General features: G+C 38.3%; 1 protein-coding gene across 1 annotated transcript; it reads right to left on the bottom strand.

Annotated features, from left to right (window-relative positions):
- Window positions 1–663: 663 nt before the first annotated feature.
- On the bottom strand, window positions 664–22,631 carry NUAK2 (NUAK family kinase 2). The gene is made up of 7 exons (XM_083358566.1): window positions 22,345–22,631; window positions 12,065–12,185; window positions 10,134–10,285; window positions 8,274–8,339; window positions 6,243–6,362; window positions 5,717–5,849; window positions 664–3,909 (listed from the first exon to the last, which is right to left on the bottom strand). Exons 1-7 carry the CDS (start codon window positions 22,561–22,563, stop codon window positions 2,768–2,770), a joined length of 1,953 nt encoding a protein of 650 aa, XP_083214692.1. The 5' UTR covers window positions 22,564–22,631; the 3' UTR covers window positions 664–2,767.
- Between the last annotated feature and the right edge of the window lie 1,465 nt (window positions 22,632–24,096).

Here is a 24,096-nt window from a genome sequence, read left to right as displayed (position 1 = left end):
GAGAATGTCGTCTGGTGGCCCCCAGGGGGAGGGCCTTCTCTGTGGGTGCCCCGGACTTATGGAATCAGTTGTCGGTTGAGCTCCGGACGGCGCCTGACCTTCGCTCCTTCCGACGTGATCTGAAGACATATTTATTTGAACAAGCCGGCCTGGCCTGATGGGGGATGTGTTGGGGTTTTTATTGTGGTTTTACATTATTATTTATTGTTTTAGCTCGGGCTTTGTATTTAATTCTCTTTTTAACTTTTGTACTTTGTATTTTATATGTGCCCTGTTCACCGCCCTGAGTCCTTCGGGAGAAGGGCGGTATACAAATATAATAAACAAACAAACAATAATGCATATGCAAGGGGGGTGGGGTGGAGCTTTTGTTATGGTAGTGTAATGGTTTTACTATTTGCCCCTCTTGTGCACTCTATGGATACCTCTGAGCAACAGCACAGATAGATGTCAGGCGGGTCCCTCCTCTACATGTGCGATAAGAGAATGAGCAAATAAAAGGATAGGGGGATTGTACCAATATATTATATTTGCTATCTCTCCTCTTTGGACCCTGCCCCCTTCACAGATACTTCTGCCAGTGTCTAAAAAGACTGGCCTGGGCAGGAAAGAATGCAAACAGTAACTGTCAACATAAGCACACAATTTCTTATTATTGTTTATTATTATTTCTTATGTAACCATTGCATCAATTTATGAGCAGACAAAAAGTTCTGGTCCAACTTTTCTAGAAATGTATCTTCTTTGGATGGAAGAACAATACTTTATAACACAGTACTTTGAAGGTTAACCAAGAAAATACATGGCAAGATACTGCAACTGGTACTTAGAATCCAAATGCGACAATATGGACATGTTTTGCAGCTTCTTTATTATGAATTCACTATATTACCTTTTTTAAAAATACCTTCTTTATTTAAAAAAAAAATTCTGTCAAGTACATATTGGTCAAAAAGGCAGTGTTTTTTTTAAAAACAAAACAAAACTCAAAAACAACGATTCACTACTTTGACAACAGAACCAGATTTATCCTTCCACAAAAATCCAGAAATAATTAGAAAATAAAGACGTTTTTTCCTGTTTTTCTGTATTTCCAATGTCATCTAGCAACCATACTGATTTTTTCAACCCAGATATAGAAGGCACAGGCATCCAGAGAAAATATAAGGACTGGATTTGTAAAATAGGTTAATTTTTAGGAGACAACACCTCCCCCCCACCCCCAGAATGAGACTTTCTGCCCTTTCCTTCTTTCCAGTAACTCTCAGGAGGGCCACTTGAACAACAAAGAGACCCTCTGGGACATGTGGAGAACATCAGGAAGTTCAAAGAAAGGTGTCTTTCTATGTTAAGTAAACATCTTTTGGGTTTCAAATCATAGCCTAACATCTTTTCAAAAGCAACTGTACTTACTGTATTTGGAAGGACTTGATGCTGACTTCTTTAAAAACTTACTATGCTTTACTATTCACAAACATCTGTTTCCCCATTAAACAATTTTCATCTGGCCCTCATTACCTTGACCTTTTAGACTGCATATTCTCGTTCAGACCTAGCTAGCTATACATGTACACATTTCTGGAAACACGTGTCTATTTGAAAGCTACAGGAAAATTCACTTTACAACATAGTTGGGTTACAGCAGCTATATTTTGCATTCTTTTTTGGCAGGAGTGAAAAATGCACCATATTTTAGTCACTTTTTAAATCAAGGTCAAAACAAAGGGTCCTTCTAGTATTCTAAAAAGTAGGGGGGGGGAAATGAGAATAGAGAATTTTGAACTTCTCTGTGCCTTTACTATATCGAGTTTACCACAACATCTGACTTTTAACAAGTCAGTCTTTCCTGCATGATTCCCTCCATATACGTTGGGCCTTCGCTTCTGTTTTCCTCAGCCAGAATGTCTATATTGATTGAAGATTATGGGAATTGTAGTCTAACAGGAGGAAGCCCACTGGGGAAAACCGTTCTAAATTTTATCAAATGTTTTGTTTCTTAACTGAATGTTTTTAGTGAGCCCCTTTTCTCTGCCTTTTCAGTCCAAGGATATTGGGGTAATTGGAATTCTAAATAATATATAGTGCAGACACCCTCCAATGAGCCAGAACATTAGTTGATCCTTTCCAAGTACCTTGCTTTAATCTTTTTTTTTCCCTTCAGAGGCATTTCTAACACATTCTCTTCTTTGTGCAACTAAAGAAACACAGTGCAAATAAAATTATTACTCCAGTCACTAAGATTAGAGATGATCATCAAGGTCTGTTTGGAGAGATAAAGGCTGTTCAGGAGAATGTTATGGAATTAGTTGCTCTTGATTCCAGTTCAGTATTTCTTTGTTGATGGTGTTGAGAGAATAAAAAAGTGCATCCCTTTTAGCCCACTACTCTATAGAGAACAGATGCCTTCCCATTTCTCTCCCCCCCATATTATTCCAGGCCCATTATACTGTTTTACTTTTTTCCTACAGCTAGTGCCCTTTTATCAACATTTTTTTCCTCTCCAAACACACATCATACCCTGTTGTACCATTTTACAGGCAATGATAAGAATGTAAATGCTCCTTTACATTATCAAAGAAACAAGGAATATGTAAAAATAAATAGCCTCCCAACCCTGTCAGGGTGAAGACAAAGACTGCTTCTTTAGTTCTTTATCCATCTGAATGGGAAGTGCAAATTGTTTGGAGAATGCCAGAATCTGGGCTGTAAAACATGTTTGCCACGATTAGCAAACATGCGTCAGTGGTCCTTACTGGCAATGAGTCCATCAGCTTAGTTTCATGCTGATAGTCACAGCCCGTTTGTAGACTTCAGTAACATTATCACAGTCTGCCAGAGAGAAACAGCTGTCTGCAAGGGGTTTTTGGCACTGAGTCACTGTCCAGCGTCGGAGTCGGCGGCCTTTGGTTTCCCCATCTCCCTCCTCCAGCTGCAAGAGGTCATCTGCAGAGACAGAGCCACGCATGGAGACCCCTCCACTTCCTGGCATTCGATCAGGCAAATCAAGCTGGTCAAAGGACTCTGTGGAAAGGATGCTATCTTCACTCACAGCGCTGGATGGGCAAATGCGAGAGGCTAGGGACAGCTTGGGCAAGATCACCTCAGGGAACGTTGGGAGGACTTTGTCAGGCACATCGTCTGACTCGGTGCTGCTGGAGGAATACTTGCCATTATATTTCAAAATACCTTTCCGCCTCGCCTGATTGTCACTGGAGTTCTGAGAGGAGGAGGAGGGAGTGCTCACAAAGACACTGGAATTGAGGTCTACGTTTTCAGAGTCTAAAACATCTGCAAATTCACTGCGCTCTGAAGATGAGTAATAGCCAGACTCTCTCTTTGGTGGCTTTTTCAGAATTCCTTTCTTGGGCACTGGAGGGACAGCTACAATATCCTCTGTATTACAGGCCAAGGATCTGGAAGACAGGACACAAGCTAGCTCAACTGCAGGTCTAGTATTGTCTTCTTTCTGTATATCAAGAGGAGCTGTCACAGTTGAAGAAGGACCCTGGGACTTCTCACAAGAGTTTCTCTTTTTCAATATGCCTTTCGGTCTCTTTAGGATTGATTTAGATTGATTCTCTGGTGCTAAGCCTGTTTCTTGCACAACATGAGACACGTCATTCTCCTTTTTTGACTTTTTGAGTGAACGCTGCTTCTCCAACGTGACACCAGGGATATGTTGTTTAAAGAAGCAGCGCATCTTGGAGCCATTTTCAAACAAAGGCCTGGAGGAGCGACGAAGCCAATCTGCAACAGTGGCCAATGGAGATTCATCCTCTCGTAAGGACTCCTGTTCCCCAACTGGTACTTTGTAACCCCAGTTGATCCACCAATGGCTGGCTATGTCCTCAATGGTAGCTCGGCGTTCTGGATTCACCATTAGCATCCATCGGATCAAGCCACAGGCATCTGCAAACCAAAGGAATCATATGAGTTGTACATGCTTCATTTCACAGAACTTTCTAATTTTAGTACAAGAGGAAAAGGTCCTATTTCAGCTAATGACCTGGATCTGATATCCATCAGTTACTCTAAAGCTGCAAATATAAGAATATATTTTTATAGACCTCACATTCAAAGAAAGGGGTAATTCAGGACATCAAGCCTAGCCTTCTGCTCAGCGCCAAGAATTAAAATTAAAGCCTCCCAAACAGATGGCTGTCCAGTCCATGCCTCCCTTAAAATTGTTTTACTAACTTACTATGCAATTTTTTTCTTAGAAGAAATGACAAATTGAAAATTGCTCTGAGCTAAAGCAGAGCTGATGATTATGATGGAATGATATATTTTCAAAGGAAGCTTGCTAAAGCTTTGAAGAATTTTGTTAGAAGGAACAATAAAATGGAAACAAATCAAGTTCTAGAATATAACTTGAAGAGGTTAAAAATCAAGATTAAAAGTAAGAGGAAGTAATATAATGTTGGTTGGTTTGATCAAGATTAAAATAGATATGTTATCTCTGGTAACCTTTAATCAACTTTTTCTGATCACAACTAAATGGTGAGCTTTTAAGGTTTCTAGATAAGAGATAGGATATAGGAAGAAGAGATCATTTATTGTAATTTAAGAAAAGATGATAATCAGTTTGCACAATCAGCAATTATAAGTAAAAATAAGAATGCAGATTTTTGTCTTAGAATTCTCTCATTCATTAAATTAAAACTTATATATTAAAACCTTCGTAAAGAGAAAATCAAACTCTGAATATTATCCAAGCCTATATGTAGAATTACAATTCAGAAATATCTGTTTCTCAAATATGAGATTATTTTTTACACTGATGCCTGTTCCTGCTACTTAATTTGCCATAACATTGCCAGTTCTATGGAAGGAATTATAACTGATTTCCATTGGAAAGCATAAAACATCCTGGCAGTTGTTATCTTTTATAAAGCCGACTTAATATATTTTGTGAGACTACATAGTTTGCTAATGTTTAGCAAAGATATAACTGGCAAGTAATTTCAACCTTTACATTTTTCCCCCAGTGTACATAAAATCAACTTCCAGGACTCTTGGGTTTTACAGTGTGGGCATCAAATATGAAAAACTGTCTGACCTGATTATTGCATTTACAATAATTTTTAGAAAAAGAGTTAACTATTTCAGCAATCAGTACTACACCGTCAATATAATATCTTGTACTAATTTCACTAAATGGATTATTCTTGGTGAACTTAGTATTTATTTGCCCCTGTGATCCCCACAGCAGCATGTCAATTATTCTATTTAAATTCAATCATACAGTATTTCATCAGCAGTTTGTAAATAAGTCCCAACAAATGTTCTGAATTTTGTGTTTTTCAAATTCAATCAAGTCTGTGAGCATTCTAATTTGTTTTTTTGTAATTCTTCTAGGATGATATTTATGCAATAAATATCCACATAAGCAATCCAGTCATAAAATGACAAAAACTAATCTGTAATCCAAGTTCAGCAGCTGGCTGGTTTGAAATGTGGTACTGCCAATCTACCTCATTTTCTTTATTACACTTAATCCTTGGCCTTTTTGAATCATAAAGTTTTCTCTGCCACTATTTTAATATCTTGTTTTCAGTTCTTCCTAGAATGATATGAAATAAAAATGCAAGACTTGGAAAAATATTCATTTTTATTACTGCAATAAAAAAAAACAGTACTCAAAGTGGTGAGTGATTAATAAAAATAGAGTGGAAATATTCCCTAGGGAGAAAACCCTTATCTGGTTTCCACTTACCTGAAAGTTTGGTGGGCTCTTTGTAATCTCCTCTTGTAATCTGTTTTACCAGAGTCTTATAGTCATGACTATCAAATGGCATTGTGCCATGGATCAAAATATAGAGAAGAACACCAAGAGACCAGCTGTCAACCTGCAGATATAAAAGCCGATTGTTAACTTGCAATCAGTCTACTCAAGGAATAAAAGTCTTCCTTGATCTTTATGTTGGCAACAGCTATTACCATCAGGAAGTGCAAATAAGAACATCTTGGCCTGATCACTGTTAATAGAACAACAATGTCATTCTCTCAGGGTGTACATTGGCTGTAAACCGCACAGTAGTTTCTGGCCATCGGTTTGCTCTTAAAACATCCAAGGGGCTTAATAAACCCAATGTGCATGACCAGGTGTATAATCTAGCAACAATTAAGTATTCAATGGGAAAAGCCAGGAATTTCTGCTATGTGTTTTGCAGCCAGAATATTATTAATAGTCCAAATGCTTCTCCAGTACTGGGAAAATTTTATTTTATCAGTTCTCTTACCTCAGGTCCTTTGTAAGGCCTTCCGTTAACTATCTCAGGAGATGCATAGAGGGGACTGCCACAGAATGTTTGAAGAAGCCTATCTTGTTGGAAAACATTGGAAAGGCCAAAGTCCGCAATCTACAATAAACAAGAATAATCTCAGATTAATGTTGTTTCATACTACCAGAAAACAAATAGCAAGGACTTCCTTTAGAAAAAGTTTTAGTTTCCAACCCCAAACCAATTGTACTTTTACAGAAAGCCTTTCAGTTTCCTGCATTGTTCACATAAACACAAGCTCTCTAGCCCTAGATTTAGAGTTGTCCAAATGCTAAATTCGGTACCAGAAGAAGCACCTTGTACTTACAGTTTACTTAGGTAAATGTGTATGGTAGCCTTTTAGTCAGGCTTGAAAATATTTGTCACAAATGTCTAGCTACTATCTTTTCTCTTCAGATAAATAGCAAAGATAGCTGGATCACACTAGCTCTCCTTCCCTCGACAATGAGAAAGCAAGATGGGTGAAGTATAAATCTGATCAATAAAATCATCTGCTTTTCATAATTGAATGACAGCAAAAAATAAAAATAATAAATAAGGTCACTTGTTTTCCCCCACTGCATTTGTATTTAGGTCTGTTATGGACTGCCAAGGTAGCCTTTCAGGTGGAAGACAGGAATGCTAACAGGAAACTCTCTTTCTGCAGTGAAAGAACCAATTTGTTGAGTGTATACCAACTTTAAGATCAGTGTGGCTCCTGTTCTCTGCTATCCCTCAAGAGGAAATTTGTGCTAATGCCACCACTATCATGTTTCCTCATGCAATCTACAACTAATCAGATCATCTAGACCAGGCATGTCAAACTTGCAATGTCACGTGACGTATCACGACTTTTTCCCCATTGCCAGCAATGGAGTGGGCGCAGTTTCGGCGGGACGTATCCGGCCTGTAGGCCGGCAGTTTGACATGCCTGATCCAGACAGTACAGCACATATTTTCAAAGTTTGCAATTTGGGAACAGTTTATTGTTTGGGCAATATAAATTGGGGCCTAGGCCCAGCAACATTTTAAAGGGGAAGAATCAAAATAAGCAAGATGGCAACCGTACAATCACAATGGAAACTCTACTGTTATGTGTGTGCAATGTTGACACAATCTGGTGTCCTCAATCTGTGCTTAATTACAAATCCTTTATATCCAATGTCCCACTTGCCATCTTGTGATAAGATAATGAATCATTCTCAGATATACAACGAAATTATTAGTCTAAAAAAATGTTTTCAAAGTCTCCCTTTCACTGTCCCACAAATGCCACTTCCTTTTTCTTAAACAAACCACATCATTTTCTTTTTGTATTCTGTTTTGCCAAGAGTCACTATGTATTTTAATTCTTCATTATCAATCTTCTTGTTTAGCAGAACAGAAGATAAGCTAAACTTTTTGGCAACTAGTTGTTTTTAACCGTCTTTTTCTTGTTAAAGGAGCCAAGTAACCCACACACAAGGGTTTGGATAACAGCATCTTTTAGTTTTTTGACGATATTAAAAAAGGCAGGACTCATATTTCCCTTCTGAAACTCTGAAATCTAATAGATGTCAGTGGATAAAGTGGAACCATCAGTGCCTGAAGCCTGAAGGCACAGAATGGATCAACCTTGCTGAAAGTAGCCACTTATAAACCTGATTGCTTGTGAAACTTAATCATGTTTTGAATTCCACAAAATAAGGGAACTTTGTCAAACTATAAATGTTCAGTCTTGTTGCCTAACTAGCCTAATCTGCAATGACGTCATGCAAACTCTAAGATGATTTAAAACATTTTCACACCGGAAGCCTTAACATACCAGCATCTCCACTAAAATCCATTCTGCCAATATAATTCCTGCCATTTGTGGAGGGGGACTGGGAGGATGGAAATTCATCACATACTATCCAAACATTTCAAAATTGCTACTTTAAAATTGCCCTTGATCGTGTTTTAAGTTCTCCAATAATTACCATAGGAAAGAAGTGTTCAAATGCTATTTATTTCATGCCAATTCCAACTTACCTTGATGTTTCCATTTGTATCCAAAAGAATATTTTCTAACTTCAGATCTCTATGAACAATTCCATTCTGTTGGGGAAAAAATCAGAAGCTTGTTTATTTTTTCCTGTTAGAAGAGGAAACAAAGACACGCTGGAAAACTATCTCAGTTCATCCCATCTAACTGTGTGTCATATATTACTAGGTTGCTTAAAGATTTATTTTTTTTATGAAGCAAAACACTAAACCAGATAGAGGTAGAGATGTAAGTGAAACATAGACACATTGTATGCATGCTAAGTAAAGAAGGCAGAGTAATATGAAATTCCTGCAGTCTTACTAGCGCAACCCACACATGAGAACTAAAGCACCAGAAGCCTCCATCTAAGGACTATTTTGTACCACTGAATAAAGTTGTTTGAATTCAAATCTATGGTTTTCTGTGCAAAGAAATATGAGTTGCATGTGTAATTGTGTGGGAGTAGTGGTGGTAGAACCTTCTGCACATTTGTTGCTAGATAATGCAGATGAAATCACAACGAAGGAAAACCCGCCCTATAGCCCCTGTACGATGCTTTGGTGACACATTTCCTTTTGCTACTGAGAATTCCCCTAATGTGGTGATATGGCAAAATGCAGATTTCCTAACTAGTACATTTTGTTGCAAAGAGCAAGTTGTTATCAGCTTCTAACTATATCCTAAGACAATGGAATTAGTTGCAAAGGAATGCAGTATGTTCCCACTGACTCTCCCCATCTATAGCCCTTAACATTCCTAGAGCACCAGCATTATTTCCCTGAGATACAGAAAGTATTCTAAAACCTACATTTCTTCCCTCTCTTCCAAGAACAAAGCTTGCAAAATAAGACCAATAAATGTCTAGAATTCCAGACTGACAAGCTGTATTTGAAGCAGGTTGCTCAAATTGTACCTTAGTCTGTTACATTAAGCTTTCCTCTTGACTTTCAAGTGCCATAAGTTTTGCATCTAAAATGAATGGAAGCAGGTACTTCCCAATATAACAAGTGACTTATTTTGGGCATGTAATTTGAAAGTAAAGGAATTAATGTGATCGTTGCAAGGTTACTCTTTCTAAGGAAGATTGCTCAGGCTCCATTACCCTGAAGAGAGCTCATTCGCAGTGATGGAAAAGTTTGCTATCTGCTCTCTTTCTCTTTGTAAGTAAAGTAAAGGAAGAATCAAGATTTACATTATCAAGTTTTAATCCACCATAATGTCATGTCAGTATGATTTTCCTGAGGGTAAACTTGAAATTCTTACTACTCTAACTATCCTTATTGGGAAAGCCTACTGCTTTAAGTAGTGCCCCAAATCCAGCAGACCAAAATCACCCAACCTAATAATTTTGACTGTAGATATGTGTTTCCTAATTTAGCATCTCACAGTTGCACCTCTAGGACCAGATGGGACATTTCAGCAATCACTACAATCAACTCACTTTGTACAGATATTGTATACAACAGGAATCTTAATACACAATTTTTTTTCCACTTTGAGGTAAACATTCATCCTCTAATGTTTACATCCTCCATAATGGAATGAGAAAACTCATTCTGTGAAAGCTAGGAATGAGAAGAAAGTTCAATGATGTTGTCCATGTATATAAAACGCTATTAATTAGTCCACATGGATGGGTTCTATATTGAACTAATATTGCATTACAATGCTATAAGAGAAAACTGGGGAAAAAACCTTACTGTACTTTTGATAGATTGCAGGAAACTCATGCATCCCCATTGTGATAATATTTAAACAGAGTACTGTAATTATATTTCGGCTTCCAACCATCTTAAAAAACTAGATGTAAAACATGGATTTGAAAATATAAATTGAAATATTTAGTAAAAAGTTTTTCCACTAACCTTATGACAATAATAGATTGCCGACACCACTTGCCTGAAGAAGTGCCGAGCTTCCTGCTCCGTCAATCTCTGGCGCTCACTAATGTAATCATAAAGATCTCCCTTGCTGGCATATTCCATCACAATGACAATCTTGCTACTGTTTTCAAACACTATACAAACAAGAACAGATAAAAGGTTAGGAACAGTTGTAAAGAAGAATTCTAGATATTTAATGCCAAATTCTTCTAATAATAAACCTGGCACTTTAATTCCTGTCCTGACCTGCAAATTTGTATATTTGTGAACATGTATGGCCAAATAATTTAAACATTTTAAACTGCTGCAGTATGTACTGTAGCAGGTAAATTTAAGTTTAATGAATTTCCTCTCTTAGGAAACATCGTGAGTTATAACTAAAACAAAATTTTAGTCACAGACCACACCACCTGCCAAAGAAGTGCAGGGATCAGTACATGGATACAATCACTTTTCATCACTGAATGTAATAATGGTTTAACTTTAGACCAGGATCTGGCTATTTCTTTTACCAATTCTTATGTTGCCTTTGTTGATTCTGAATTACAATACTAGCAATAATAGTTAAAAAGTTAAGATGCCCTGCCCAGTTTTCACGTCTGACACATGCAATGTATGTAAAAAATGAGTGAAGCTTTGATGGCAGAACCATGGCCACCCATCATGACTTTTTTTGACCACAGACACCCCTGCAATAATCAGAATGATACTTTTGAAATGTTAACTTTTCTATTTCTTGTTTAACAATACAACACTTCCAAGATCTTTCACCTAGTCATGCCTTCATGATATGGTACACAGTACCTATATAATGAACAATACAACGAACAAAGAAGCTACCCAGACTCAAAGTTCTTTATTCTCAGTCTCAAAATCAAAAGAATCAACTGATGTTCAGAACATGTACAAGCTGTTTTGTACACACACCAAAAGAAGGAAAGAAAGAAAAAACAAGGAGCAAAATAAAGAATCCTGAAAAGTGCAATGGGAGATTTTCAGCGTTGTATTTCACTTATCCAGCTGTACTTCAAGCAGAATCTCATGAGACTTTTCCCTTGTGTTTAAATGGCAAAGAACAGCATTTATTTATGTGTAAAAACTGGAAATATGGCCAGCACTGCTTGAAGAGAAAATCTTGATATTTATTTTCCTCCCCATACTATATAATTGGCCTCCTAATAAAGTGACCAAGCCAGTTTAAACTCTTCTTGGGTATTGCCCTGAGATATTTTCTTACTTTATACTGCCACATTTTCAACTTGTGCCAATATGCAAAAGCTAAAAAGAAAAAAGAAAGTTCTTTGCCAAATGTCTTTTTTAGAACTTTCCACCATCGTAAACGCAAGAGGCCATGGCAGTCTTATTATGCCACAGATCAGATGAGTCAATCTTTAATGCTGTTTCAATAAATTATAATCCGCCTAGAAAGTTTGGCAGTTGGGCCTATTCAAAGTAAAGCATGTATAAATAAATCATTCCACTAAAATAACTTGATTTACCTACCTAATCATACTCTACAAATGCTGCATTAAGCAGCTTTGGAACTATAGAGTTAGAAATAGCTAAAGGTAAAGGTTCCCCCGCTAGTCGTTTCCAACTCTAGGGGCCGGTGCTCATCTCTTGTTTCAAAGCTGAAGAGCCAGCGCTTGTCTGAGGACGTCTCCGTGGTCATGTGGCTGGCATGACTAGACACCAAAGGCACACGGAACGCTGTTACCTTCCCACCGTAGTGGTCCCTATTTTTCTACTTGCATTTTTATGTGCTTTCGAACTGCTAGGTTGGCAGAAGCTGGGACCCTGTCCTAAAAACAGCTACAATTTCTAGAATTCCATTTCTTCCCTTTCTGAACAGTGAAAGGCCTGAAAAACAAGTAGATAAATTTAAACTGAGTCTGCACATAAACAATTCTTACCTTCATGAACAGCAATGATGTGGGGATGATTGAGAGAAGACATGATTTCAATTTCCCTTCGGATGTGGAGAAGATCCTGCTCATCCTTGATTTTATCTTTCCGGATAGACTTGATAGCAACCTGGAAATGCAGTTTTCCCCAAATTAACAGTGAACCAAACTTTCTGAATGTAAAACATATCAATGCACTTGATTTTTTTTTAAAAAAAAATATTAGATTTGTATCCCTCCTTTATTGTGTACAGGTCCAAGTAGTGCACACAGTAATGCTTTTCCCTTCTATTTTGCCCACTATAACAATTCTGTGAGGTGAGTTGGGCTGAGAAAGAGTGATTGGCCCAAATTTACTCAGCAGGCTTTCATGCCAAAAGGAAAGGAAAGGGAAGGGAAGGGAAGAAATAAGAATCTGGAAGGGACCTTGGAGATCTTCTAGTCCAGCACCTTGCTCAAGCAGGAGAACCTATACCATCTCAGACAAGTGACTGTTTAGTGTCTTCTTAAAAATCTCCAGTGATGGAGCGCCCACGATTTCTGGAGGCAGGATGTTCCACTGGCTAATTGTCCTCACTGTCAGGAACTTTCTCCTTAATTCCAGGTTGCTTCTCTCTATGATCAGTTTCCAACCATTGTTTCTTGTAATCTGGTGCTTTGGAGAATAACATGACCCCCTCTTCTTTGTGGCAGCCCCTCAAATACTGGAATACTGGTACGGTATCATGTCTCCCCTATTTCTTCTTTTCTTTAGACTAGCCAAACCTAGAACTCATGGTCTCTCAGTTTCTAGTCAAGCATCTTAACCACTATCCAAAACTGTTTCTTACTTTGATTTTGAAACCTAACATTAAGTTAAAGAACAAGGGAGTGTGCGTGTGCGTATGTATGTGTATGTATGTATGTATCTTCCCTTGCAGAAGCTAACAAAGTGAGAGAGATCCTGTGACTCAAGAGGTAAAAACAACTGCCTAATGTGCAATCAGCCCAGGTTCGAATCTCAGGGTATGGCTGACTGATGAAAACTAATAAGTTTGAAATGCATTTCAGTCTCCCTTAATTCTTTGTTAGTAATTTACATAAATATCTTTGAATATATATATAATGTCAGCAGCATTATCAGAATAACTAAATATGCATTTTTAATTTCATACTCCTGGGCGAACTAACATCCCCCATCTGGAAGCATACATTTTGAGAATTCTATGATGTTATTATTTTTTATTTTATTTATTTATGTGATTTATCCCTGCCTCAATCTGAAGGTTTTCTAGGTCATTTTTATTGAATTGGTCAGTGCTTAGAAATGTGTGTTTATATTGTTAAATTCTTACTTTTCTTAACCCTTTTTTAAAACTTATCTGCTAACCACAAAGATGTCAGCACACTGGCACTTGAAGCATTTTGGTTAAAGATCCTCTTTAAAAAGAGCCTTTTCATTTTTAAATTAAACATCTTTTGTTTCTCTTCAAACAAAGTATCTGATTCTTTCAAAGCAGCAACTTTGCAAAAGCTTAATACAAAGCTGGAATTGGTGTTTTGGTAGAGGTCTTGTAATAAAACATAGCTAGTGAATGGAAAGTGAGCAGAGCACATGACTAAATGTTTTATTTGCTGCAAATGAAAACACTGTTATTCTCAGTCATCCATTATGGCTGAAAATAAGTCACTTGGTCAGATTTTTTTTTTAAAAAAAACCCCTTGGCACTGAAATAAAACCATAAAGTTCCAGGTAATAGTTTCTGTTCTGGACAAATACATTTTTTTAAAAAAGTAATGAACACAGAAATTCCTCCAACATAGCCAGCTAGTCAAAATTCTGCAAATCTGAAATAGCAGAAGCAAACTTTATAAAAGACTGCTCAGGTTGCTTTATTATGAAAATTCTTTTCCAAGTAAAAGAAGGAGAGGAGAGGGAAAGTGAGCACGCTAAAGAATATATGTAGTTAATCCTCTTTCAAAGAGATTGTGAAGACAATGCATGTCTTGGGTTGAATTTTCAACAGAATCCGGCACAACCTCCATATTCTCCCTCAGACAAGAATGCGGAACAGCATTAATCCTGTAAAAGGATCCTGGAAGACACATAATACTAAGTCTCCTGGCAACAAGGAAAGGGAGGCCTAGTCTTGCATCCCAAAGGCAGAAATGTTAGAGCTCTCCTATCCAGTCACAATGAACTCAAATTCCTTTTTTGCTATAAGGAGAGAAAAGAGAGAGAGAGAGAGAGAGAGAAAGAGGGCAGAGAGCATTCAACTCTTCCCAAAGATGGTGTATTTAAGGCATATCCTGCAGTTGGGAGTCCAAAATCATTTGGACTCCCAACTAGTGGTAGGATGGAAGAGATGGTTAACCTGCTAAGCTGAAACTTAACTTGGAATTCTAAAAAGCAAATTCATTTCCCCTTCTTGCTAAAGAATAGTTTTATCAATCACCAGAGATTCAGTTTACTCAGATATAATTTATTTTTGATTCAATATAAGCAAAACAGAACTGTATGACTTTGCCCTGGTACTAATATGAATATTATTCTTCATGTGAAGCTATTTTCAGAAAATGCTAAGTAATGAGGAGATAGATTCATCTAATACTTACACATTAATGTTGGCTACTTTTCTACTGGGAGAAAAAAAATCTTTGATTCCTTCTTTGGAAGACAGGCTAATTAGATAATCAGAATACTGGTCTGATTTAGGAATAACATGTTACTCTGATACAGAATTTAATCCTAACTGAAAACTATTGCTGATTACGCTATATATAAAGTTATGCTACATGCAAAATTCAGCTTCTGTAACAGAAAGTATTATGTCTTCATTTGATCTATATAGCTTTCAGTATTTATTTAATGTATGATTTACTGTATTATAGCTTTTTTAGTGATTTGAATTGCCTTAACAGAGTACGCTCACTTGAAAATTCAATAAGAATAATGTTTGGTACTGTATGTTTTATATCTTTCTTAGATCCTTTTCATGTATATTCTTTCAATTATTTTTAAACTAAAAAAGAGGTTGGCCATTCGCCACACATGCATTGTCACACTGGGATTGCGGCCACAGCCTTGAACTGTCTGATCCCTCATTATATCATCACCATTTCCTTCCTGTTTAGGATGTGCTGTTGCTTTTTAAAGGAATGGATATATCTCAAAAATATAAACCAATTATATAAACTCAAGAGATATATTTATCTGTCATGAATAATCTTTTGCAACATAAAGATCAAAGAGGTTAGTAGCAGGCTAGCCTGTGCAAGGAATAAACTTTCCCCCCCCCTGCAAATTGAGGACCACGCCTAGCGTGAGTGGTAAGTAGGGATCCATACTTTCAAGAACTGAGATGAACCCTCCCCAATATCTGAAATGTAATTAAGGAATATAAAATTCTAGACTATGATTATTTCCTACTTCATAATTTTATTTCTTGCAGGAAAAAAACATAACACTGTACACACTGTGAGGGAGATGGGCAGTTCCAAATGTGATAGACAATCTGCCAACAAAACATTTGAAAGAACTCTGGTGCTTTGAAAGAAAAAAAAGTATGTTGCCAGCTCCCAAAACATAATGAAAAGAGAGAAAAGAAACTGAAGAAAAAGCTTTCTACCTACAGATTTTGTTTCATTCACAATTTGTCAATCTTTCCCAATCTCATGTCTTCTAGATTAAAATGCTCTATTTCATTAACATATCTTATTTAAAAATGTTTTAAAAACTATAGGAGTCAATTAATTTATTTCCCAGGGGAATGGGGCAGAGACACACAAATGAACAACTAGGGCAAGAGAAGTCTGGAAATAGCATCCTGCAAAGGTTTTGATTCACAACACCAATAAGCACATGGGCAATGAATGGCATCACTGTAGCATCTCCAATGTCAGAGATTCTGAGAATGTGGTCCAAAGTATTTGTAAATCAGCAACTCTCTGTGGTTTATATTGTGCAGAACTACAATATAAGTTTCTTTCATTAAATGGCCTTTGTCCTAGGTTCAAGGGTTAAATCTTCAGTTCTTCCCACTTCATTGCCTCATCATTTGGATAAGTTTCTGGAATGTGCATCACTAGTGGGCAAAGCCTTTCCTGGTAAACAAGTAGGTGCCTTCTCTAACCTTTAAAAGTCCTCATCCCATCCACGTCTTAAATCTAAACCCCAACTACACTCCTAACTGATCCAGAGGCATGTGTCTGAAATGTTTCTTCAAAGCTAGGCAGAATCGCCCTTGAAATTTAGAAAGAAGGCCTAAAGTGGTTAGAGCTGCTAATGCTGAAGCACCACCATAACTTCATTCTCAGTGCATTTTCCAAGATACGTCCCTCACAGTCTGTTCAGAAAACTATGAAAACTGACCAGAAAAAAGGACAAATACACCTGAGTTATGCTCTGTGTCGTATTAGGACAATCTTAAAAGCTACAAGCTGCAAAGCCAGTTGTTCATATTTATTGGCTATTCTGATATCCTCAACATGTGTTGGGATACAGTTTTCACCATCCTGAGCCAACACAGCTCTAAGGCTGTACTGGTTGCACATTGTGAGAGCTGTAATCCGGTTTTTACTTTTCCTACTACAAATTACACACACACACACACACACACTATATCTATCTATCTATCTATCTATCTATCTATCTATCTATCTATCTATCTATCTATCTATCTATCTATCTATCTATCTATCTACATTCCCATGGAGTTTTACTGTTATATACACTATGCTGTTAAGATTCAAATTTTATGCTTTGTATCTGACTCCTTTCCCTGCCTGACATGGTATTTAACTATGCGGTCCTAATCATATGGCTTCTTTTTAACTCTAAATTAAACGTATGTTCCTAGAAAAACTCATATACAATAACGAGGGTAAAAACATTGCATAATGTTTGGTGATATATGCGAGAATAATCAATATTAGATACCTTTACTGGTTTTTAGCTGAATCTACTCCATCTGAATCTAGATGGAAGATGTGACTATGCACAGCTAGAACATTAGAAAGTGGCTTTAAGACAATCAGCACCATATTCTACATAAAGACTAGTTGGAATATAAAACAATTTTGTAGAATACCACTGTAAATTATGATTGCAGGTGGACAGTCTTTATCACCAGTCTGCTTTTTTTTACTGTTACAATTTGATCTCAGGGCTTATTTCAAATCTGACTTTAATTATGCTTTTGTTGAGAAAGAGATCTTCAAAAGGTAATAAAGGTTTGCCACGTGTGTTAGAATGAGTTCCAATTTCTATACATTGCCATATCCCTAAGAAATCATGGTTTATATCTGATTGTCAAAATCCCCTGTTATTTGCTACTATCCTGGGTTTGGGGGGTGGAATGGAGTGGATTTTCTTTTTTTGGAAAGTCACCCTCTTTCTTTCTTGCATAGCTCAACCCCTTGATTGTAAGTACTATATTCTGTTAGTAAAACTATAGAAATCCAGACCTACAATTTGATCTGGCAGAGAGCCAAGGACTAAAAGCTACTCTCCCTAGCTTATAAATACAAAATAATAAACTGAAATAGAAGACAATAAGCTTCACCATAGATGCACTTTGCAGTTTCATATGCAGTTTCTCACAGAAAACAACAAGGCACTCAAATTTCTTTACTTAGCATTTCAGGGTCATTACAACAGTTAATATCTTTAAAAAAGCAGTGGAAAGTAAGAACATTTTTAAAAAATGATTGTATAAAAGTTGGTTAAACGTTCAAGCTATACCACATTTTATGTTGATTTCAAGTCTTTGCTTCTACTCTGCTTTGGTAAGTATAGCATTTATTTTGTTTGATCAGATACATAACTGTGCAAATTTTTTTGGATTTGTTTAAAGTCTAACTAGATCTAAACAAAGTAAGGGAAAGTAATTCAACAAGACCATTCACCAAGATTAAATTAACTGAATCAGGATAGAGAATTCTGGGAACTATAGTTCCAATACTTCCAAAAGCCTTCAAGTATTATTTATCTGATTAGATTTCAGGACTGTCCATTTCCACACCAACTTTGGATAGGCTCACAATATAAAAAAATAAATAAAAATAAAATAAAATATGAAGATGTAACAAATACATCTAATAAGGAGTTGATCTACCCTACCCCAAAGTCTGGGAAAACAAACAGGTCTTCAAGGTTTCTGGAATGTCATCATGGTAGGAGCCATCCAGATTTTGCGGGGACAAGATTTCAGGTGCTGTGTCAAAGAATCTACCGTACTTTCTGAGTCTAGAAATATGACACTATTTAATCAAGGAGACCTAGAGAATGCCCACTCTAATGGCTCTTACCAATCAGGCAGATACCATTGGAGATTGGTGGGTCCTTCACATAACGTCAGTTCTCCCATGCCATGCAGAGCTTTACAGGTGATAACCACCATCTTGAATAACACTCAAAAACATACTGGCAACCAGTGCAGCTCATGAAGCAGAGATGTCATGCGAGCATGCCTAGACAGACCCCCACTGCTTGTACTATTGTATTCTTGACCAGTTGACGCTTCCAAGTGGTCTTCAAGGGCAGTCCCTTGTGGAACATACTGCGACAGTTGAATCCTAAAATGACAACGATATGAGTGTCTGAAGGGCTGCCTAATTGAGGAGGGGCACAACTGGCTCATGAGATGATGCGGTGCAAAGGCCCTCCTAGCCATAGCTGCCACTTGTAGGTTGGGGAAAGCTGATTCATACAATAAATAACAAGAAGCATCATATAAACAGAGGTGTCCGTTATCATATACACCTTGTTCAACTGAAAGCAGAAGCAACTGTGATATTCAAAGCTATGGCTTAAATTAAGACAGGAAATGTATGATTAGGATTAGCAGCACTTATACTGTGTGGCAATATGACTATTTACCAAGCTTTGGAATAAAAAGATATGGGGATTACTGAGAACCTCCATCTAGTTTTCATGGCAACAACACAGAACTGATTTGTCATTGCCTGCTTCAAGAATGTTTGACTTCTAAGTCTAGGTTAAAGCTCTAGAATAGATCTCTAGTGTCTCTATTCAAGTGCTTACCAGATCCAACTGCTTAGTTTTTTCCCCCCTAAGATGACTTCAGAGAACACATATACCGTAATTCAAAACAGAGCTTGTTTTTTTTTAATGGGATTTATTCTTAAGTACCAAAGCTGAACTTTGGTCTGATCTAGATTTGTTTAAACTGACAGTGTTTCAAGTTTGCAAACTGTAATAAGAATGTCACACATTTTAGAAGTTTGCATCATTTGGTTACAGCTTTTTTTTTAAGTAACATGAAAAGAAAGAAAAGGTGACCCATATTATGAGTACAATTTTATCAAACTGGTTGTTAAGAAAAACTAAAACAGCAGATTTTCCATAAATATAATCAAGAATATTGTTTAGATCAAGAAACTGGCAATTTTGTGGATCTTAAAAGATCTGAATGTGCAAGTAGCAACAGAATTCCTAGTGGCAGTAACAAAACAGGCAAGCTTCTGAAGTTATGGATACTCTTCAGGAAAGGTTGATATTAATAAATGAAAAAGAGATAAAAGTAGCTTACTAGATGAAATTAAGTATGTGGACTTAAGTTTGACTAACCTGGGCATGGTAAAAAAGGGGGTCAAGTTGTATTACCTGCTATTTTTGTTGGTAAGCTTATAATATTTATTCTTTCAGACTAGTATAAACATGTAATCTCTTCTTTCACAGGGAAACAAGATCTGTGACTTCAGTCAGCATGATTGAACTGTTTATCTACTCCCCACATCAACCCAGCTTACTAATGCTCCAAACCGATGGTGCTGCCACAGATAATTTATTTCCAAACTTTAGGTTTTTGCCAATCCTGCTTAAGCAATATATCTTATGTAGGGGTTTATGGAGAGACAAACAATACCATCATGATGAGTTCTTTCAACAAACTACAGTATTCTACTGAATGAAAGCCAAGACGTAGGCTTTAGGGCAAATTCACACTGTGCTTACATAACCAGCCAATGCACATTCTTGTAGCAATGCTAATTTACACAGGAAAAACAAGGTTAAAAGGAAGATATCAGAGACCTTTGGATCTTGCTCTTCTGGATACTGTACCTTCCCCACACCTTAACTTGCAGCCAATAAAATTAGCTTCAGTATTTCAAGAGAGGCAACCATAGGCAGGCAATTCATGCCAAATCAATGACTTTAAAAAGTTTAAGAGTGGGGAGGACATAAACATACGGTAGAAGCATAAGATGGCCATCTTTCTTCATTCTTTTAAAGGGGAAGCACCTACAACTCTGCCAAAGCCCCCCCCCCCCAATAATCCCAGTCCACTAAGGCTACTGGTTCACAAACAGCTTCCCACTATCATCAAAAGAAAAGCCACGCAGGGAGCTTTGTAGGAGAGCTCTAAACTTATCACCCTTGCTCTGATGTAATTTCTCTTAATCCTATCCCTTTTCCTCACTAGCTAGAATGATTTAAAGGAGGTATAAGAAGTCTTGCAAGACTGCATTTAATTTGCATGGACCTGTCTCACTGCATGTTAATTCACACTGTTAAAGTCTATTTTGATTCAACACACTATGCAATTTTTTTTGCTATTTTTTTTGCACTACTGCATTAACTTAGAATCCAATTCCTTATCCAATAAGCTGGGCCACTTACATAACAAATGCTGTAAAGTCCATGGTGGAGATCCAACCTAACAAAAGCTGTATTAATTTGTGTGTCCCTCTGTGCATCTTTAAGTCAGTGTTGACTCCCAGTATTTTAAATGTACCCAAAATTAAGCTTTATGTCCTTCAATAGAAACAGGGAAACGTTCACTTAAAGCTACCAGCAGAGACCATATTTAACCCAACTCAAATATGTAGACCTCACTCATGGGTCATCAGGGAGCTGCATTGATAGTATCCGGAATGGAACTGCAGATTAATCTAATACATTGTTGTAAAAAAAAAAATAATAAAAAAAATAAATCAGGATTTTTTCTTCTTCTGCCGATAGTATGACAATTAGTCTGTAATATAATTAAAATAATGAACCATTATGCAATCCCACTTCTCTTTTTTTTTTCTTGTTAGACTGCTAATCTCCCCCTACCATCAGCAAACCCTGCAGAGTGTAGGTTCCTAATCACTTTCACTGTGCAGCAAAAAAACGCCTCCCCTTTTCCAGCCAAAAGCACTCTGCAGTCACAATAGCTTTGCCAGTCCAGCTTACAGCAGCCAGCCCTGCGCTGTTCACCAGGGAAGGGGGGGGGGGAAAAAAGAAGAACGGAAAGAGGAGAGATCAACCCTCATTACATCAGCTGCAAGGGATCATCAGCCACGGCTGCGAAACCACAGCATTCTGTAATGCTAAGGAAAGACAGGCAGGCAGGCGCGCACGGGGGGGGGGGGAATTGCCGTTACATGGCTAAACAAGCTGGAGGACAATAAAGAGAGAAAGCCTGCGGATTGAAGGTAGAGGGGCTTTCCTTCACTTACAACAGCGTTTCCCAACCTTAGGAACTTGAAGATGCGTTGGACTTCAACTCCCAGAATTCCCCAGCCAGCATAGCTGGCTGGGGAATTCTGGGAGTTGAAGTCCACGCATCTTCAAGTTCCTAAGGTTGGGAAACGCTGACTTACAAGTACACACGCAGGCAAACACCTAGCGGGAAAATTCAAAAGAACGCTTCGCTCGGCCGATTTCCTTAAGGTTACCCGTACCAAAAAAAAAAAACCCACATCCCAATATAAGAGGGAGACAAGGAAAGGATTCTGAGTGGGGTCAGAAGAGAGAGGAAAAAAAGTAAAAGCTGGAAAGCATCCGACGCGCCTAGCTTTCCGATGGCTCTATCGTTAGCGCGACTTTCTACACGTTTACTGAAAAGCAAAGTTTTCTGAGCCTTGCAAACAAGTCGAACCAGCAGCCAACCTTTACACGCAGGTTCCTGGAATAAAAGGCTTAAAAACTCGGCAGACGCCAGCACCGTATGCACGGATCACCCTCGCAGTTTCAATCTCCGGCCGCTTACCCCTTAGGCGCGCACGGATATTTATTTATTTATTTTATTTTATTTTATTTTATTTTAATTCCATTTATATCCCGCCCTTCTCCGAAGACTCAGGGCGGCTTACAAGCTTAGCAGTATACCTAGCTTAGCCCAATAAAACCAAGTCGCCTTCTCTAACCTGGCGCGTTAAAGATATGCTTGGACCACACGACCCACCATCCCCTGCCAGCACGACCCCCGGACGGGGAAGCCGGGCCGATGACCCAGCCGAAAGGCAGCAAGCAGATGAGAGAGTAAGTGGGGGGAAAAACCCACGTGCGCTCCCCTTACCAGCTTGCCGGATCGCTCCCTCGCCTTCTTCACTTTGCCGTAGGTGCCTTTGCCCAACGTCTCCAGGAACTCGTAGCGGTGCCGCAGGTTGTGCTTGTGGTAGTGCCGCTTTACCGCTTGCTTTTTCATCGGCGCTTTAGGGAACTGGAATAGCCCACCTTTGAACGGGGAGACCACCACCGCCGCCGCCGGAGCATCGGAAGGCGGGACATGCTCCATGGCCGCCTCCGCCACCCCGCAGAGCCAGCGCGCCAGTTCAACGATCGCCGGCTGCCTAGAAACCTAGAGCCGGCCGGCCAACCCGGTGCCAATAAATGCTACAAACCTGCCCGCTTCTGACCCTCCCTCCTGCAGCTATTGGTTACGCAGCCCCACGTGGGCGCCCGTCTATTTCGCAAGGTGTCGCTGCGCGCCTGAGGGAGTGCGGGAGGGGGGGGGGCGGCGGCGGCGGCGGCGCGGAGGTGGTAAGGCGGCTGGGGGTAGTTTTGCAGAGGAGACAATGGGGCAAAATTAGGAAGGTGCATTCTTTTCCAGACACCTCCACGTGAGAGACATTAAAAAAAAAGATGGATTTCAGTGAGGCCTATTTCCGGGCACGCATATCATCAGTTTATTTATTTATTTTTATTTATTTTATTTTATTAATATTTCTATACCGCCCTTCTCCCAAAGGACTCAGGGCGGTGCACAGGGCAAGAATAAAATACAAAGTTACAAATATTAAAAAAAAGATTAAATATGTTAATGCGCACAAGACGTAAAAAGAAAGAGGAGAATTTGGTGGTCGGTGATCAAAGCTACAGAGAAAGAATATAAAGCTGACTTAAGCATACCTATTCCCAAGGAAGTTTAACAGAGGAATGTGCTGTCCAATGTACAATAGACAGAAACATAATTCCTGGAAGAATCAAGCCACCTAAAATATGTTCATATAATTACACACACACACAGCCCGCGTAGCAATCTCTTCTTTCTTGAACTTCAGAACTGATTTATTTGTGCGTTTTGTAATGTAACCTTTCAAAAAACCCAGGATGGTGCCCAGGATGTCTAATTTATTCTCTCAATATTTCTGTTACATAGGACATAACTCAAAGAGTGATAATGGAGTAGGTATTTTTATATGAGGCTGAGATTCCCATGTCTCTATTTGCGTTCATAAGTACAGGTAGTCCTCGATTTACAACAGTTTATTTAGCGACCGTTCAGAGTTACAATGGCACTGAAAAAAGTGACTTATGACCATTTTTCACACTTACGATTGTTGTAGCATAACCATGGTCACGTGATTTACAGTTGCAAAAAAAAAGTATGTGAACCCTTTGGGATTATGTGGAGTTTTGCATGAATTGGCCATAAAATGCACTCTAAGCGTCATGTAAGTCACAACAATAGAAAAACAGTCTGCTTAAAATAATACTACACAAACATTAGCTGTTGTCATGTTTTAATTGAACATAAGATGGAAACATTCACAGTGCAGGGTGCAAAAAGTATGTGAACCTTTGGACTTAACAACTGGTTGACCCTCCTTTGGCAGCAATAACCTCAACCAAACGTTTCCTGTAGTTGCAGATCAGACCTGCACAACGATCTGGAGTAATTTTGGACCACTCCTCTTCACAAAACTGTTTCAGTGTAGCAATATTCTTGGGATGTCTGGTGTGAATCGCTCTCTTAAGGTCATGCCACAGCATTTCAATTGGGTTGAGGTCAGGACTGTGACTGTGCCACTCCAGAAGGCGTGTTCTG

This window comes from Vipera ursinii (genome assembly GCF_947247035.1).
Source record: "Vipera ursinii genome assembly, chromosome: 3".
NCBI lineage: Eukaryota > Metazoa > Chordata > Lepidosauria > Squamata > Viperidae > Vipera > Vipera ursinii.
The sequence above is the reverse complement of the archived record's forward strand: the minus strand, read 5'-3'. Positions and strand labels throughout refer to the sequence as shown.

Coding starts and splice junctions, on each gene's coding strand:
- NUAK2 (XM_083358566.1), bottom strand. CDS start 22,563: ATGGAGCATGTCCCGCCTTCCGATGCTCCGGCGGCGGCGGTGGTGGTC. Junction 12,186..22,344: donor GGGAGCGATCCGGCAAGCTG/GTAAGGGGAGCG, acceptor CTGCATTTCCAG/GTTGCTATCAAGTCTATCCG. Junction 5,850..6,242: donor GGCCTTACAAAGGACCTGAG/GTAAGAGAACTG, acceptor TTATATCTGCAG/GTTGACAGCTGGTCTCTTGG.